The sequence below is a fragment of the Egretta garzetta genome, unplaced genomic scaffold, assembly GCF_000687185.1.
Source record: "Egretta garzetta isolate BGI_Z169 unplaced genomic scaffold, ASM68718v1 scaffold367, whole genome shotgun sequence".
Taxonomy (NCBI): domain Eukaryota; kingdom Metazoa; phylum Chordata; class Aves; order Pelecaniformes; family Ardeidae; genus Egretta; species Egretta garzetta.
In genome coordinates this window covers 525,784-544,545 of record NW_009260192.1, presented here as the reverse complement: position 1 = coordinate 544,545, position 18,762 = coordinate 525,784, and the positions used below count along the sequence as shown (strand labels likewise).

Genomic DNA, 18,762 nt, shown 5'->3' with positions numbered 1-18,762 from the left:
CTCACGCTGCCACGGTGCCAAGGCGTGTTCCCCCACCCATGCCCTTCCTGCTCTTCACCCATCCCAGGGCAGAGCGTGCCAAGGCAGACGGGCATTGGGCTGCAGCCAGGCGCGGATTTTTTTTAATTTAATTCATCCGCCTTCTGCTCAGCAGCCCAGTCTCCACATTTGCAGCTTAACCATCAATCTCAGCATCACAGCCTGTCCTCACCCCAACCAGCCACAGGGCACAAGGGATCTGCAGAAAAGGGCACCCTACACTGATGCTCCAGGGGTTTTTTTAAGGCAGTTGTGTATCTTACAATCAAAATAACCAGGTATTTCCAAAACTGTTTGGCGAGGCCTTCTTCCCTGGTTAGCATGTCTCATGGAGAAAAAAAGCGAAGGGTGGTGTTTAACACCACTGGAGAACAGAGAGCTGTGGTGATGACCAGGAAATCCTCCCCTACTACCATGGGTACCACCAAGGTGTTGTCAAGTTATGCACCAAAAGAGGCTGGTGGTACTAGAAACTGGGTAGGAGGATGGCTGCAAGAGCTGCAGTGTTTCTCTACGCTGCCTTCCCCCCAAGGCATCTCCACTTGGAAAGAAGTTTCTAGCCAGGCTGACAGACTTGGAAGCTGAACCTCTATTTAGCAAGAGAATAGGCCTAACACAGATTTCCCCACGGCTTTCTGATAAAGGACATGACAGTCAGGAACCACACCTAGGGAGGCTCTTTCTGGGCTTGTTGCAGTCTGCAAGGGCCATGCCAGCCCTGGCAGAGGATGGTGCCCACTGGGCGGAGGGGGGCTGAGCCGTCGACTCCGCAGCAGCCCACCGGGACACCCCTGGGCAGCAGCAGCCTCCTGTCTGCTGGGGCACAGCATGGGGAGAGCCAGGCACCACGCTCGCCCTCAGGTGTCCTTCCTCACAGATGGAGCCGTTTCCACAGGGGCGTTTTGAGAGTTTGCTAAGATTTATCATTAAGTCAACAGCTCATTGTGCAAGAGGCCCTGTGAGATGTAACAGGAGGAGGTAGCTGCCGTGGCACTACAAAAGGAGAGTCAGAAAGCTCCGAGATACCACAGCGTGTTTATACCTTATGTCACGCACCTGATGTGTTTCAAGGGGACAAACCACTAGGCTACATCCTGGTGGTCCAAGATGTTAGGACTTCACTAAGAGTGAGACCAAAGACAGGCAGATAAGGACATGCAAGGAATACATTGCTTTTAAAAAAAAAAAAAAAAAAAAAAGAGAGAGAAAATATAACTTTCTGTGGGAGACATAGTCTCCCCACAGGAAGAAGTAGAGGTTTGTTTTAAGTGGGTTTATTTTTTTTAACATTACACTATTTTGTTTTAAAGGAATGGTGTTTCACCTGCAAAACCAGAGTTCATTTTATCTCCACCCACTCCTCATTAATTAACCTCAAAGAGCATTTTTACAATAAAGAGATACAATATTAGTTAAACTAATGACTTACATAGGCAGAATCATTCCCGCAATCTCGATGAATGCTTGCAGCAAGCAGACAGGTCCTGAGAACTGACAGCGCTGGCCAGGGGGAAGAAGGCTCTTGAACCAGGGTTGCACCACGGAGAACTCCCTGGTCCCAGCAAAAGCCCCTGGCCTCACCAGCCTCCATCAACAGCACTGATGAGGCACACGACCTAGGCCACGAAGATGTGCCACAGCAAAGAAAACACTTCTGGGTGCGCTCAGACAGCAGCTGGAAATTTTCACAGTCAAGTTTTGGGAAAGAAATGACAATACCAAGGCAAGTGCTGGCCCCTGTGCTAAGAAGGCAGAGCAAGTCAGAGTGGCTGTTCTAGATAAAGTCCCATGCACAGGGTGGGCAGGAGGGTGAGCTGCAGGCTGTGGCCGGTCATGGGGGAGAGAAGCAGACACTCGACTTTTCAGCAATGGGTTATGACCAGAGGAATTTGAAGAGGAGACTAAGATAGTAGAATAGGTTAATTCGAGGCACATCGGCAAGGTTTGGCTGTTTCTAGCCTTGACCACTTTTCCTTCCTCTTCTAGTCTCCCTAAGTTTCGATTTGCCTTCTCCTCAGCCAACGCTTTAGTAGTAGCAGACACTAAAGGAAACACATTGGTGGTGCTAGAAAGGAAAGCTTAAGCTGGTAGGGTTTGCACAAGTGGGAAAATAGGCAGGGGAGAAGATGGCTGGGAACGGATGTGACTCTGGGAACAGGAACACAGAGAATGACAGAGAAGGTGGTGATGGAAACCGAATGCTGTAACACCGTGGGAAGCCTGAGCTCCACAGAGGTGAAGCGCTCAAAGGCACCAGGAGAGGCAGGATCCGACAGCCCAAGCACAGGCACGGTGTTCCAAGGAGGAGACGGAGCAGGAGACGAGAAAAAGCAAGTACCAGAGGTAGATGTGCTGGACTGAACACAACAGCATAGAGGCTCTTAGGAGTTGGTCAAGAAAAGAGGCACCAAAGATCCATCAGGGCCAGTCTTGAGCAGAAAAGCAGGTCTCAAAATGAAGTTTGGCAGCGAATGGGAGGAGAAAGTTGCGAAGTGTATCCCACCAAAGTAATTTGGACACCAGCAGAAAAAAAACCCCACCCAAACCACTAGGAAACCAAGAAATAAGAGAAATGGGGGAAATTGGACAGGCAGAGGACATCAGAGCAGAAAGAGAGAAGACAGAGCAAAAGAAATCCACCGACAGCCTCCAGCCCTGAAAAGTCAAGTGTGATGCCAGGCTGTGGAGGAGCGAGGCAGCAGGGAGCTGGTGGCAGAGGACGAGCCAAGAGGGTTGGAGTAAGACCATAAAGGCTCACAGGAAAGGATGGGGATGATGATCCATAGTATCAATGCAAGACACAAGGAGATGGAGGGGCAGGGAGAGATGAGAGAATGGCCAAAACAAGCTGAAAGCAAAGCTAATGTATTTAACAAAGGCACGGAGGAGTCTCCACCAGTATAGCAACACTAATTAAGAGGATGTGGCACCAAGATATGATGGCAACAAATAATTAAAGGTTGGTAAGAGGCAGTAATTTAAGGCTAATAAGAGGCAGTAATTTATCAGGAGCCAACAAGAGTAAAGAGTCCAGGAGCAATAAATTCAACAATGGAGTAAAAATAAACAGGCAGAGCAAGAACCAGAGCCACCAGCATGATAACAAGGACAACACCACAGCAGTGTATAAACTCTGTACACAAATGGAGAGCAGCTGATGGAGGCCCAGATGGAGCTGCCGGGCCTCCTCCCTCTCCTTATTCAAATCATCCCTGAATACCCATCTGCGCCAGGAGGCCTTTGGGAAGACACCAAGCCAGTGACCAGGCAAGACACATCTTTTTGAAGTAGGGCCCCTATTGCACTCATCTCTGTACCTAGCATCTAGACCAAGAGCTCTTTGGGGCAGAGGCTGTCACAAGATCCCCAACGAGCATGGGGCAGACAGGATGGGGATGTGTGTATTTCCAGGGGAAAGAAGCCACCAGTAGACCCCTGAAAGAAGGTGCCATTGCTGGGCTTGCAGAGCATAGGCAGCACGAGGAAGGGGCAAGAGGGCTTAATAGTTGCAGCCCCACAGCCAAGGAGCAACAACCAGGCACCTCCTTGGAGAGCAAAGGAGGGGGGAAAGAGCAGCCCAGGCATCAACTGGGGAGCGGGAGGGCAGGAGGAGCAGGCTGCCTTCCCCACAGCACTCACTGCATCTTTCCAGCACCTTCCTAGAAAGCACATTAAGCTTATTAGCCAAGTTCCTGCTCCATCCAGCCCGGAGTAACCGGGGGACAACTGCCATTGTCCCTGCAGCAAGGATACTGCTCGTGCCCAAGGACCAAAGCCAGGCAGCTGGAGGTACGCACCCACCCCATTGCTCTCTGTGTCTAAGCTTGAAAATCCTGATCCTCAGCTCGGGCCGCTCCAAAGCGGGTCAGCACCCAGGGACCGCACGTCAGCAGTCAGGTTTGGCCCAGCGCTCCCTCCTGTCGGCTGTCCCCGGGCTGAGCCCCAGCCACCGCAGCACAGCCTGCACTTACAGCTGGGGACACGAGGCGTGGAAAGAAAGGGCTGCCATGAAGTTGGGAGAAACGCCTTGAGACACCGATGCAGAGAGCGTGGGAAAGAGGCTAACGACATTCATGTTCATCAGGAGACAGATAAAACCACTACAATAATAAAATTTCATTACAAGAGCTAAGGAAGAAGAAACAACAAAAAAAAATCTTTGTTTATTGTGTCTATAATAAAGTACAAAGGTATCTGCCTTTGCACTACTGGTTGTACAGGCAGGTTTCAGCCCTGGGTGAGGGCTAGAAGTTGCTTTATGCGCTGTGTGTCATTTTCCAGGCAGCAGATCGGCCCTTTGCTGTGTTAACTCAGCCCTCCGCGCCACAAGGTGCACACAAAACACCTTTCCCGGGGTCCTCATCCTTATGGGAACAGAGAGAGGAGACTGGAGGATTTACTAGTTCTCACAGACCTACAGATTTATGAATTTATCGAGAGAGAAATGGGGAGGACATTAGGGTCCTCACCAATGGCCGAGGACTGTGCTTCATCCTTACTAGACATGGGAGAGTCACTGTTGGCGTTTGTTCTCAGGACAGAAAACCATTAGAAACCTGACTTTTATTCCCTGTAAAGCTTTGTTTTTTACTACAGGTCTTTACTAGCGCATTCAATTTGCAAATCCAAGGGAATAGTATGGGAAAAATTTCTATTTTTAACAAAAGAAAGTAAAAACTTCTGAAGTAATGAACTACTGGATAAAAAGATTAATCTTCTTGAAAGAGTTTTGCTGCTTTATGTACTCCCACACAACACGTTTTACATACTTACATTTTGCATGCATATATACATACAATTCTCCTACAGAGTGCAAAAATAAATTGATCCATATTATAAACTTATTCTACATATGCATGTTTTTTATTCACAGACGTGTGTGAGAAAGTTTGAGAAAATGAAAAACCATACCAGCCTGAGACTAGGGCCAGGGGCAAGGACAGAGATGGATAAAAGCTGTATATTCTAGGCAGTAAAGCATCCTCTCCTATCTGCTCACTTTTAAAGACACTCTTCACACACACACCCCTTATTATTTTTGTTAAGAGAAGTCCATCTATCCTGAGCACCAGAGCAGCTGACCCAATGGCATGGTTACCCCCAGCGTGTCGTCCATGTCCTGAAATATTGGAATTCCCATCCCAATAGGAAGATTTATTTGATATAGCTCCATCAGAGGATTCATGGTGATGCCTTACTCCCATAACCAGCAAGACAAATGTTTATTTCTCAGTTCGAATCATCTCCCTTCTTTTTTGAGAAACCCCTTAATGACTAAGCATGTTTCATGACCAACTTTTTAAAATGTCTTTATACGATTTCACCTCACTTTAAAAAGGCTTTCATAGTTTTGCCTCAAATGTTCACAAAATGCAACAAGACTGGAGACATGGGTCTAGCTCAGAGTTCTCTGCAGTCATAGCATACTGAATTTGCTCTAGTGTATTTTTTCCTGGTCTGGGTCTGCTTTTTCTCTTCCCGTTCCAGCAGTCTTGGCTTAGAAAGATGAAATTTTTCAGGGAAAAAGAGTTTGCAGCTCATTTCTTTTGTCCAGTGGCTGATCTGAACAGTCTGGCAATCCTAGAAGTGAGCAAAAGCAGTATCGCAGGCAGGGCCTGTGATGAACAAAACATAAATGACCTACAGATCAGTCATTGCTCACTGCGTTATTCAGTGAATTTAGAAAGAGCAGGCAACTAGAAGGATAATTGCAAGCCTGCACTGCCTTTGGATGAAGCTCCTGCTGTTCTTTGAGTCTCTTCAGACGAGCTTTTTTCTTTCTCCCTGCCTCTGGTTTCTTATCTAGCTGATGGGATCAGTGATTATCACTGGCTTTTGAAGCCACCTGGAAATCTACTGATGAATAATGACAGTAGCACACTACTATCTTGATGGCTTTCCTCAAATTGCTCCTAAAACACTTCCCCTCAAAATGTACGTGGGCTGCCACTGGCAACCCTGTTCTTACTCCTACACAGTGTGCCCAACTGCAGCACAGTGCAAAGGACAAGGTCATAGTAGCACCACATAAGCATCTCCTGAGATCTTTCATTGCTGTGACCTCAAATTTCCAATTCTTCTTCTTGGCATCACTTACTGGGCTGTTTTTAGTGAAGTGAAAGTCCTTGGGCAAGGACCTATGGTCTGCCTGAAGATAATAACAAGACGTACCTGCTCAGCTCCGCAGGGTTTATTGGCTGGCCACAAACAGCAGTGTTTAGGTAGTCCCAGTCCTCTTTTATGGTAAGCCTGAGTTTGAAGCTTAGAGGCCAGGTCTGGGCCTTCCCAGAAAGGCCTCAAGAGCCACATGAGTAATGACTGAAGGCTGTCCCAAGGAGCCACAGACTGAAATGATCCAACTTCTACCTCTCTCCCAGGTCGAGCTGATGGAAATGGCTCAGCACTGCAGAAGAGATCTTTTATTTGGTGTCTAAAAACCAGCCACAGGCAGCCCACACACAGCATTTGGTACCACAACCTTACCACGGTACCAAATGATACCTACTGTGGTACCAAAAGGTCACATATGTGACTGAGACTGTCTGAACAAACCTACAAGCTTTCATTAAACGCATCCAAAAGTACCTCTGTGCTACATCCACATGAAGAACATTTCACTCAGACTCTTCACAGTCTGACTTGCAGCCCAGACACATTTGCAGAAGCAATGGGCAACTTCTTTCAATTGTCTGCTCCCCCTCCTAAGCCTAAAGCACCACCTTAGTCATCCGTCCCTCAGGTTCTCTGACTGGCACAGTGGAAGGGAGAAATTTTACCAGAAACTAATAGAAAAACCACGTGTGAAGTATAGGTTGGTTAGTGGAGCAACCACTTTCTCAAAACAGCCTAGATCGAGTTTTCAGAGCTAAGAGTAAGGTTTACCAGGTAAAACAAAGACTTATTGAGTCAGCCTCTTAATCACAAGAGCTGAAAACAAATACACGCTAAACAAACACAGCCCAAGATATATTACCTTTCTCCGGCAAGACCAAGATAGGTGCCTGAACCAACCCCCAAATCCAACTATTTGAAGAAAGACAACGTCTGGTGTAGCATCTCCACACTAGTGCGGTTCCCAATTTCACTCGTGCTGCCTTCAGTTTTTTACTAACAGTGATTGGATCTAAAGAAATACAGTAAAATTAGACCCTGGTCTACTAGCTAGAAACACTCAGGAAATTTTGCCTGGAAAGAGAGCCACCCATATGGGCTTTGTGTACAGATGAGCATTCCCAGATAGCAAGGCCACCTGTCAGGAACCACTTCATTTACGAGCTAGTTCCGCCTTGTTTAGAGGCAGGAATATCATCAGTCCATCCCTTGAGCAAACTAATCCTTTCTCCTCACAAATTAGTATTTCATCTTCTAGAAGAAATTCAGAGATGCTAAGAGAGACTTCCTCTCAAAATAGCAAAATGCTGCCAGGCGAGCCCTCGCTGCAGCCCTGAGGGCAGCAGAGAAGGGAGGTGGGATGCTGCCTGAAAGGTACCCTGACCAGCAAGTGTGCCGCTTGCCTTTCTAAACACAGGCACATTTCTTGTAAATCGTGGATTGCCACCTTCTACAACCCCAGCCAGATGAGTAGCCCACAAAAATCAAAAAGCAACCCTTTCCTGAGGTTTGGCTTACTTAGACAAACGAATCAGAAATATCCTGGGAACAAAGCTCCATGTGTCTTAATATCCCAACTGGCCAAAGGGCTGTTCCATATGACATCGTGCCCAGTATATAAACCAGGGGGAGTTGGCCAGGGGGCAGCGATTGCTGCTTGGGGATGGGATGGGCGTCGAACAGCAGGAGGTGAGCAGTTGCATCACTTGTTTTCCTAGGGTTTGGGGTTTTTTAGTAGTTGTTGTTGTTGTTTTCCTTTTCATTGTATATTTTTTTTCAATTATTAAACTGTTCTTATCTCAACCCACAAGTTTTCTTACTTTTGCCCTTCCGATTCTCTCCCCCATCCCACCAGGGAGGGGAGGAAGGATGAGCAAGCGGCTGCATGGTGCTTAGTTGCCAGCTGGGGTTAAACCACAACAAAGACACTTAACCAACGCGATGAGGAGTCAGTTGTATGCCTGTCCCAAGCCATCAGTATCTCAGGCCCAGACCACCACTAAACACTCAAGAAAGGCAACAGATAACAATAGGAGGATTTGTTTTGAATGTGCTGAAAGACCGGGTCATTTTTTGTCAGATGCTTCATTGCAGGAGCCTGTTCTTTAGCTCCCATGTTCACTGCACTTTAATCATGCTCAGCTCTTCCCTTACAGAGGACAGCATACATATATTTTTAAAAGAAAGGCAACCAGCTAAGCAAACTGTCAGGCGAGAAGAACAAGCAGTTCATGTCGTATCTTTGAAGTCACTTCTACCACACCCAACCTCTCTAAGAAAGCACTTCCTGGATACGTTTTCCTTTTCTGATAGAAATAGAAAATGAGAAATAAATGTGGGAAATGTGCTTTTTCCATCCCTAGAAGCAGAACATATTTCTTGTAAATCATGGATTGCCGCCTTCGACAACCCCAGCCAGAAGAGTAGCCCACAAAAATCAAAAAGCAACCCTTTCCTGAGGTTTGGCTTACTTAGACAAACAAATCAGAAACATCCTGGGAACAAAGCTCCATGTGTCTTAATATCCCAACTCGGATCCAAGCCAGAGTCTCTTCTGGCCTCTACTCCAACCAGAGAAATAAATGGTGCATCTGCAGCAGCATCAATAAAAGCTATTCAGCACTTTCCCAGCACCAGATGTTTTCAGGTAAACACTATTAGCCTGCTAAATATTTAGTGTCACTTGCCCTTCAGTAGGAAGGGATTGTTTTAATAACTAATTATATCACACCAGATACGCCAGAACTTCCCAATATCATAGGAGAGAAAAATGAGTCAGTTATGCCCGGAGTAAGGATGCTTTCTCATGAAATTGCCTACTGAGATCTTGAGACAATCAAATTAGGCTCCAGGCAGATTAAATTAGCTTCGAACACTTCAGTCACCTCTCGGGAATTTTCTAACTAGCATTGCCCCTTCCAGAAGGGCACAAGTGCCGCTGGAAGCACCGCGCCGCTTGTTAAATGCCTCTCACCAGCAGCACCTACTTCATGCTCAAGCACTGCCTGAACATGCTTACACAAGGCCAAGGTACTTCATCCCCTTGTGAGAGGACTCCGTCAACACCACCCGGGAAAGGAGGGCCAGGCAGTCGCATCAGGCTGATCTGAAGGCCAGAATATCTCATCAGCAATTCTTTTTCCTGTCTAATCACCTCCTATAAACAAAATGGAAATGAAGTGGAAACAGTACTATCAGGCTCGTCATGCAAAACAAATCTAAGGCAGGGTCACCTGCAGCAAGAGGTGCAGACGACAGCATCTTCAACACAGCCTAGGCCCAATTAGCTGTTTGCATAAAGAGGTGCCATTTCATCTTTGCATACCCTAACTAGAAATTCAATTCAATTTCCAGTCTCCATCATCATTTCCCACTCTTACCTGTTAAGCAATGTCCAGCTCTCTCTCTCCATCACCTTACCTCAGCACCAAGAGCCATTTCTGAGACTTCCAGGGATGAGTTTTTGCACAGAGCAGGAAGGGAGCAAAGGATCTGTGAGCAGTCCCCTGAAGCACTCAGCTATCTGGAAGATTACTTTCCTCCATTTCCTTCTCATGAGAGGTTCAACCAGTATTGGTGGAGACAGATTGAACACATGAACCCCTTAAAGCCTAATGGCAAAGGTTCAGGTGAAGGGTATAGCCTGTTATTGGGTCTGTGAGAGCATCCCCAGGGAAGAGCTGAGAGCAGGGCGAGCCTGCAGTAAAGTACTTCACCCTTCAACATAGGGAGGGCAGCCTTGCATGGTTAATCGCTTTAGTAACTCTCCACAAAAAGCTACTTTTTCAAGTACACAGCCAGGCCCCCCTCGCATCAACAAATGTCTTGTTTCTACCACGTTCTTCAATTACCGGTAGGAATCGCATCCTGGTGTCTGTTGTGTGCTTGGTACCTTCATCAACAGCCTCCAGCTTTCACACCGGAAGGGACAGTGAGCAGTTCACCCCCATCCAGTTTCCCTGGCCTGACACAACCCCACAGGCCTGCCCTACCAGCTGTCAGCCATTGCTTTTGCAGCCCAAGAGCCTTCATCTGCTCTGTTGCTCCCCACAGGGAAGCTCCTCTGCACCTCTGGGCCCCTTCCAATCCTAAAACACTTTCACCTGAGGGGACACCCATACCACACACAGCAGGGGAAGATAACAGGGTTACACAGTGGCATAGGAGCACTCTTGCTTTTCTTCAGTTCCTTTTCTACTGATCCTTATGCTCCATCTGGCTTTTATTGACCCTTGCCACCTCCCCAGCTCAGTGCTCTTCAAGGACAGCCTGTGAGGACAGTTCTTCCTGAAAGGTCATGGCCAGCCCAGAGCCCATCTTTTTATTTGTGAAGCAAGGAGAGCCTTTCCCCATGTGCATAGCCTCACTGGCTCATGCCAACTTTTCACCTGTGCCAAGGTGATTGCTTGCACCCAAGCTGTTAAAATTGAGGACCAAGGCAAGGAAGTCACAGGGAAAACAACACTGTCAGAACTGCTATCATTCTTTCAAGTACACAGGGACAAGTGCTCAGTAACAACCTGCAATTTGGACAACCTGTTGACTATTAACTCTTACTTGGGGCACATCTACTAAATACCCAGGCAATACAACTGCACAGTGCATGACCCAAAACACCCAAGCACCAGCATCAAACAAGAAAAAGCCTAACAGCAGGATGGAAAGACTTCATTTCATCCTTAACAAACAGACCTCCCCCAGTCTCACAGTATTAGCATGCTAAATCAGTTTTATCTCAGCTTGATTTCATCATCATTATTTGTATCACAGACAGTAACCACCAAAATTTAATTAGCATGTTTATTCAAACACAAGTTACATGAGACCCTTCAAGAAATACATTGCAACTAGGCCTCCACGTATCAGATCTTTTCACTTCACTTGTCTACAAGACATACTTTGTCAAAACAGCACAGACTAATTAAACAGTTATGGCAGAAAATTGTGTGTGATGCAAAAACAGTTTAAGAGCAAAGACCAAACAGAGAACACATTACTGGATTACAGCCCAGTTCAGCAAGCAATAGGAAGAAGTTTTCTCCAACAGAACACAAGTATACAGCTTCATTAGTATACATTTTGCATTAATACCCATAATTATTAAAACATAGAAAAACATTAACTTCAAATATTACTTGGCTAGCCACTATACCTATAAGGTAAAACTGTAAATGGACTAACTCTGCTTAGGAGGTGAAAACCACTAAGTCTCTAGAATTAACTAGAGATCAATTCAGCAAGCTACTTATGCATGTGCTTAAGTCCTACTGACACTAGTGGAGCTGACGCATATTGAAGTATTATAATTAACACGGTGAGATTTCAGCATGCATCAACAGTTAAGTACATGCTAAATACTTTCACTGAATCAGGATCATATTCCTTAAAGTACAACAAAGTTATATACACTATAAAAGTCATGATCTTTCTCCCTCAATCTATTGTCCCATCAAAACAAAAACCTCTTCTGGGTACAAGAAAAAAGATACAGTCCCCTGAAGAAGCATGGCTTTCATGTTTTATTAACAACTCCAAAAGCATGCACAAACCAGTGCTAGGGACAATCTATCTTAGCTGTACTTTCAGTCTTCCAAAACAACAAAATTTACTCAATTTGCACCAGTACAGTCGTAAAACTCTATATGCAATCGGCAAGTTCAGGATCAAGGAACTTGTTTCTTCAGTTCATTCTCCAAGCAATCAATAGATTCTTAGAACTATACAGCTGTACAATACCACCAGTGACTATATACAATCCTGCACAAGACACTGGAAGAAAGCTCCAAAGTTACATAAATAAACATTCAACTTCAAAAATATTTGATTTCTCTTGGACTTAATATTTAAGTGTTTTTAATAAACACAACAAAAACAACTCTGCAATGTTGACATGTATCAGCCCTCTCTAGATAAAAAGATTTCCTGTAGAACTGTCCTTGCCCAGAAGTTATCTGTATGGCTGTTTAAATAAAGTCAGTCTTGACATAGGTATGAAATCCAGGTATCCAGGCAAATGTTCCACATACTTGGGAATGAAACACTCCCATTTGCTCAGAGCAGTTTGATTGTTGGGCCTTGGTGTTTTGTTTTCTTTTTTTTTTTTTTACTCTTATATAACCCACTATACAATAGTGAACAAAATACTTTTGTTTCATAGAAACAACTAACATTTGCCCACACCGGGCAAATGGTCTATTTACAGATACATTAGGACTGCCTGACTGACAGTGAGTGTGAGTTGCTGAACTCCAAGAAACATGGAGCTTAAAACGGCGACACTCTCTGCTGAATCGCCTTCCCTTTTAGGATACGTCTTATCTAGAGAAGAGAGAAAAAGACAAAACATTAGTATTCATCATCCTGAAGTGAGCCATAATCTGAAAAAAAAACCTAGACCCAGTTCTGCATTCCTCATTTATCTGAGCCTCGGTTCTGAGTTCCATTACACCATAACTGATGCAGTTTTATGGCATTTGAACCAATGAAAGACAACCGAATTACTCGGTTCCTTAAGATATTAGCTGCTTAGGTCGAGTCACCTTTTTCATCATGTATTTGTATAGATCCTAGGAAAAGGGGATTTTCTTCACCTGCTATTCAGGCCTAAGAACTGCCATTACGAATTACGACAACGGCAACAAAAGCAGGACTTCAGGCCACACCAAGATGAACAAGAGAAGGGATATTACCTCCAGTACATTGCAAGGTTACAAAGGAAAAACCTAGCTTGACGGTAAAAAGCTTTTGAGGCAGACAAAATAAAAGCTACAAGTGAAACCTATAATTTCAGGTCTTCATATATTCTGCCTGATCCTGACATTAAAACCAGAGATCCCTGAATAAAACAGCATTTGCTTAATCTTTTTCTTACAACTGTGACTCAAAACCCAAAAGAAACTTTTGGAGAGGAATAAGGCTTTTGTGTAGATGGGGACAGATGGGAGCAGAGGAGGGGGTGGTTTGGTGGGGTGGTTTTTTTTTGTTTTGTTTTTTTTTTTTTTTACCTGTTCTCCTACAAGGCCATCAGGAACCAGATGAACTGGCTGCTCATTCTCCAAGTTTCTGGCACTTGGATCAGCTCCCTTTCGCATCAGCAGGCGCACAGCATCCAGCTGGCTCACCCGATACTGCAGGCTGGCAGCCACGTGGAGTGCTGTGTTGCCGTTGTAAGCCTGGAGAAGACAATGTAACCATGAAGGAAAGGCAGGGGCACGAGCCTCGGGACACTCACGATGCCACACATGCACATCCCAGATTATATCTATGTTCCGGAAAAATCATCATACCTTTGCATTAACAAAAGAGAGACAGTTGGGCAGCTCCAAAAAGAGACGAATGAGCTCCAGGTTCGCTTCTTCTGCTGCCAAATGTAAAGCTGAGCGACCACTCTTGCGATCCTATCAGAAAAAGAAACTGTTAGCCTTCCCTAAAGGTGCTTCACCTCTCCAGGGTGAACATACAGACAAATAAAACAGAAAGAGTAACTGCAGAGCGTCAAACATATTTGCACTACAATTTACCAAAAGTCAATCTGAGTATATATTCTAATGTGAAAATCTAATGAACAATGGACCAGATCTCATTTGGCAGCAGGATTACAGAGCCAAAATATCAAGTGTTACACCAAGTAATGATCCAGCCCAGCACAGACCTAAGCGGGACAGGGAAACAGCTCTTAGTTAAAATTCATAGTCAAGAGCAAGGCATCCTCAGCACCCTATTACTACAGATACCTCAGAGCACTCCAGACATATTCTCACTTTTAAGACACAACCAGCATAGCATCATCCTTCATCCAGAAATTAGACTGTCACCTCCCCCTTTCCCCATGGTTCATTCATATTGATAGTACCTTGTTCTGAATAAATACAAGATTCTCATTCCCCTTGGGTAAATTAAGCTGTAGGGAAGCTTTCAAATTAGTCTACTTCCTTTGTAATAAAGCCAGGATGCGGCATGGAAAAGGGACATGTTCTGCTTCCACATTCTATCTGGATCTGGCACTTCAGACAAAGCTGCTGTACTTACTTTTGCTTCAACAGAGGCTCCCATTTGTATCAGAGTCTTAATGGTTTCTACCAGGCTCTTGTTTCTCAGCAGAAGCTCCTGGACCTCAGGGGAGTGAGGTGGCTGACTGTTTTGCAGTTCATGCAGCACAGCGTTATGGGCCAGAACAGCACAGTGCAATGCTGTCAAACCTTAACATTAAAAAAAAATCATTGTTAATGAACAAATCCAATACAGATGTATTGACTGGCTGCTTGGTTTGAAGGGCAGATAAAGGAGTTCCTCTCCCTGTCAAGCCCAGGGAGGGTTCTACATTTGTAAGTGACACCAATTGCTCTTCAATGGCTCGGGATTTGGGTTGTCCATCACCAGTAGAGTTAAGTAGAAACCTACTGTGAGCTCTCAGCCAGCCCATAATAAAAGAATCAGTTTCTGATACATTTACAAAATGTACTTTAAAATAGCTATTATAGGGAAAGTGGTTCAATTAAAACAGCTCTCTGGTGTCAGAGATTCTGGCTTCCATATCCACCAATGTATTGCTGGCACTCACACGTTTTTAACAATAGCCTATTACTACCTACACGCTCCATGCCAAACATGGCAATCACATGCAAGAGGGAAGAGGTCCTGACAGGCACAGACTAACCATGTTTTTATCTGACAGATATGCCCATTGTAATGCAATTTCAATTGCAACTGTAATTTTTAACCTGGCAAAGATGTACTCCATTTCATTCCTCCTCAACCCAGGATAACATCCACATCAGCAGCCATAAAACATTGTAACATCCAGTGAGTCTGTAAATTATAAACTCTTAACTACTCACCATCATAGTTTGTTGCCTCAAGGTCCACATACTGATTGCTTCCCATGGCTCCCTTTTGGATGGCCTACAAAAGTGGGAACAGGTATGCATTCGGGTCTTATCCAAACCGCATATTGCTTCCCCAAGCTTGTATACAGCCTTACTGCAACAAAGTTGCAATAAATAATGGCATAAAGCAGAGACTTATTTATTGTTTTCATAGACTAGAGGATTCCACCAAATTACTCCCAACCATTGGCAAGAACCTTAATGTGGAATTCAGTCTCACTTTAAGCCATGACTGCAGAGCCCCGAGACATACTCGCAAGGCTACGCAGAGAAAAAGGATAAAGGGAGGAGCGGTGTCTTCAGAGTTTCCCAAGACAACCAATACGAAGTACCAGCGTTAACGGTCAGGGCAGAGCTACACCTGCCTGGTTCTTACCTGAAGGACCTGGGCATGCCCCTTCTCGGCACAAACATGCAACGGCGTTCTCCCCCAGCAGTCTGTGGTGTTGACTTGAGCCCCCAAGCTAACCAAGTCCTGCACAATGAGATGCTGATTGGCCGCCACAGCAACCTGGAAAGCACTCTGCAAACATTGACAAGAAAATTTAAGCTATTAGTCATCTGATCTTTAACAGGAAAAAGCAACTAAAACAAACAAAAAGCTTAGCTACCTGCTATTATTTAAGCAGCGATTATGAATACCAGGAAGCCTGGACAAATGAAGCAGAGGACGTAGTTTTACCAGCTCAAGGTGATTCCAAGAAGTATTAATAGCTCAAGGTTAATATTAGTATGCAGGGTAAACCTCAGGGTTAATATTAAATAAGCATTTCACCATATCTTCCTCAAGGTCCAGACATGCAGAAGCACTCAGGTGCACCAAACAGGTGCAAAGACTCTGAGAACCTCACCTGGCCATTGTGCTCTTTAATATCCAGCATGTGCAGGGCAGCCATCTTTCTTGCAAGGACATAGGAGAGCGCTCGCCGGCCCTGGGCAACCGCGATGTGAAGGAAGCTGCAGGGAAGAGGGGAAACACAGAGTTACACCACCGTAATAAAACCGAGGCTCAAGTCGTTACAGAGACCCAAACGTATGAGAGCAGTGTTAATGCTGTCAGCTTCAGACCTCCTCTGGGTGACTGAGATAGGAACACGAGCACCTTCTTCCCAGGGCAATTTAAAGCATCTACATTCTTTTTCTCCTCATTTACTAGATAAAAGTCTAACGATAAGTAACCTGAAATTAGACTATACCAACACCTTATCTACTGGGCGCGCAGCAACTCTGCACACCACAGCCCACCAGCAAGACTACATGTTTCATTTGATTATCGAAACTACTGCACTCGTGACAGAAACACTGCTAATGAGCAAGCCATTACAGCCCCATGGTCCACCAAAACCCAGACAGAAACATTCCCCAACCTTCCAACATCAGAAGCACTGAGATAAACAGCACTCACGTGTCTCCATCTGAGTCTTTTGCAAGGAACTGGTCTTGAGAGATGTTAGCCAGTTTGTTTTCCTCCTGCTCCACTTGCCATTGAAAAAACGACTTGCCCAGTTGCGTCGTGCTTCTGGCAACATTTTGGTCAGGTAGAGACACATTCAAAGTAGCCAAAGAGACACTACGCTCCAGACTACTACAGAGGTTATTGGAAAGCAAGCTGAAGTTTGGAGCATGGGGACCAACATCAGCCTGTGGGTGGGCACTGGTCAGCGGCTGGAGGGGAACAGAGATGCCCTCTGAGCCTTCGGAGTCATTCAAGAGGGAGGAGAAGCTCTGCGACGGGCAGTACTGCAGTTCATGGCTCTCAAAGGTATTCTGCTGGTAGCCAGGAGACTGGTCATTGGCAGCAAATGGCCTGTACTCCAGGGAGGCATCTGAAGGATAGCTCTGCGACAAATCCTGGTTCTGGGATGTAGGGAATTGGCAATGCTGCACCGGATCAAGCATATGCTGGGAGGTGTGATCTTGGAAGGCTTGGTATTTCTGAGACGGGGAGAAAGCCTGTGCTCCCAGGCTGTCCTGGTACTGCTCACCGGGCGAGCTGTGACTGGAGACAGAGTGCAACCAGCTAACCTGCACCGTGCTCAGAGAAACAGGGCTCGACTCATTCTTGATGTTTATAATGTTCTGAAGCAGATCAGAATTGCTGTCATGCTTTGGGTCAGTTTTATGAGTCTCCTCCATGTTATCCATAGAAGTTGGCGTTTGGGGTGGTGTCTGTCAGAGGTCAGGAAAAAAAAAAAAAAGAAATCAAAAGAAGCCCCAGAAAGTTAGGAGGTACTACTGTGTCTGGCAGTTTCTGACTATATAAAGCAAACTGGAAAAAAAAAAGTACAGAAAAATTACTTACCAGGAGGTGTGGGTGAACATTAGCTTGGCGTTTGAAGGACGGTCCATCAGAAAGCAGCTCAGGAGCCTTTCTTTTGCCACTGTGACCTAGTATGCTCTTCAGCTCTGCTGAAAAGAAAACTAGCTTAGAATCCATTTGGAGGTTACTCTTAGAATCAACTTCTAAAATCTTATTGCAGATAAAATCTTATTGTTTAAAAAAAGGGGGTTTTACCTGTGTACTGCTCGTAGTTCACCAATCCTCCTTGTGCCTTTTGAAAAAAAAATCCAATTGCTCCATTAGTATAACATTATTTCAGAAAAAAAAACCCAAAATAAAACCAAGAAGAAAGAAGCGGAGACTTGCGTCTATAAACACAGACTATACCTTAGAATAATTCTAGTACATGATTGTCTAACCCTAATTTAATTGCTTTTAATTAAGGTTAGAAAACGGAAAGACTTATGGAACTTAAATGAAAACCACCATTTTTCTTAAGGCTTTTTAAGCTATTTGTTACAATACCACAAAACTCAAGAAAATCTAGAGAAAGACACTGTTCCCTACTGAGGTCTGAGGACTTTTTTTTTTTAAAATGTAAATAAGCCAGCCAATTTTGTACTTCTTCAATGCCGTGAACTTTCCTAGGCAAAAATTTTCCCGTGACGACACCTATTTAGAAAGCTCGCAAACACACACTCAGAAAGACTAGTCTAACAGAAAAAACCAAAACACGAGTTCTTTTAACCTCCCCAGAATTTCTTGTAATTTTTTCTATTTCTGTCTTTTAGACTGGAGGTGTCTGCCTTCATACAGCGTGCTCCCCACAGAGCGCACCAGCATGACAACCAATTCTCTTCCCAAGAAGACTCCCCAGCCCTTACAATGAATGACCTCACTGGAGCTAACAGGGAGTTTCTGTCCTTTCACAACACAGGCCTATCTTTATCCAAAACCAGCTTAGAAAATAAAGCTTAGTAAGAACATTTTTTAAGGGTTTCCTTTTCCCCGCAGCAAGCCTTCTCGCTCGCTTCTTCCATTACGTACTGAAAAGGAAGAACACTGACTCCATCCACATCAGATAAAGCAGCAAGCTTGTTTCTAGCATTATCACATGCTTGCTTTTTTTTTTTTTTTTTTTACACCAACTTCAGCAACCACTAAAAGCAATTATGTCAGTGCTGAAAAATGCTGGTTACCTTGCCTTCCTCCGCGGCAGAGCCCGAGGACATCTGTTTGCTGCTCCTGAAGTGCAGCAGGAGCTCCTTCACCGAGTTCTTCACGCGGACCCCCTGGAAAGGCCCTCTGTGCTGCTTTCCCCCCGCCATGTGTTGTTCAACTGTTGAGAGAGGAAAACCAAACCCCAACTTAAGCCACCGACTCCGTTCCCACTTCAAATAAAAATTTAAAAAAAAAAAAAAATTTAAAAAAAAAACTCCAAAAAAA

The 18,762-nt window shown here is 44.9% G+C and overlaps 1 protein-coding gene across 2 annotated transcripts in view; it reads right to left on the bottom strand.

Annotated features, from left to right (window-relative positions):
- Positions 1-10,986: 10,986 nt before the first annotated feature.
- NFKBIZ (NFKB inhibitor zeta) overlaps positions 10,987-18,762 on the bottom strand; it is an 18,210-nt gene continuing 10,434 nt past the window's right edge. Inside the window, exons 2-12 of one of the 2 annotated variants that reach the window (XM_035897587.1) lie at positions 18,516-18,655; positions 17,551-17,587; positions 17,338-17,444; positions 16,441-17,204; positions 15,887-15,992; positions 15,412-15,558; positions 14,988-15,051; positions 14,179-14,348; positions 13,437-13,547; positions 13,155-13,322; positions 10,987-12,468 (exon numbers count right to left, since the gene is read on the bottom strand). In XM_035897587.1, coding sequence (XP_035753480.1) covers positions 12,415-12,468; positions 13,155-13,322; positions 13,437-13,547; positions 14,179-14,348; positions 14,988-15,051; positions 15,412-15,558; positions 15,887-15,992; positions 16,441-17,204; positions 17,338-17,444; positions 17,551-17,587; positions 18,516-18,644 — 1,857 coding nt within the window. In that variant the 5' untranslated portion in view covers positions 18,645-18,655 and the 3' untranslated portion in view covers positions 10,987-12,414. The remainder of the gene's footprint in view (positions 12,469-13,154; positions 13,323-13,436; positions 13,548-14,178; positions 14,349-14,987; positions 15,052-15,411; positions 15,559-15,886; positions 15,993-16,440; positions 17,205-17,337; positions 17,445-17,550; positions 17,588-18,515; positions 18,656-18,762) is intronic. The other variant, XM_009642204.2, reaches the window with a different exon arrangement.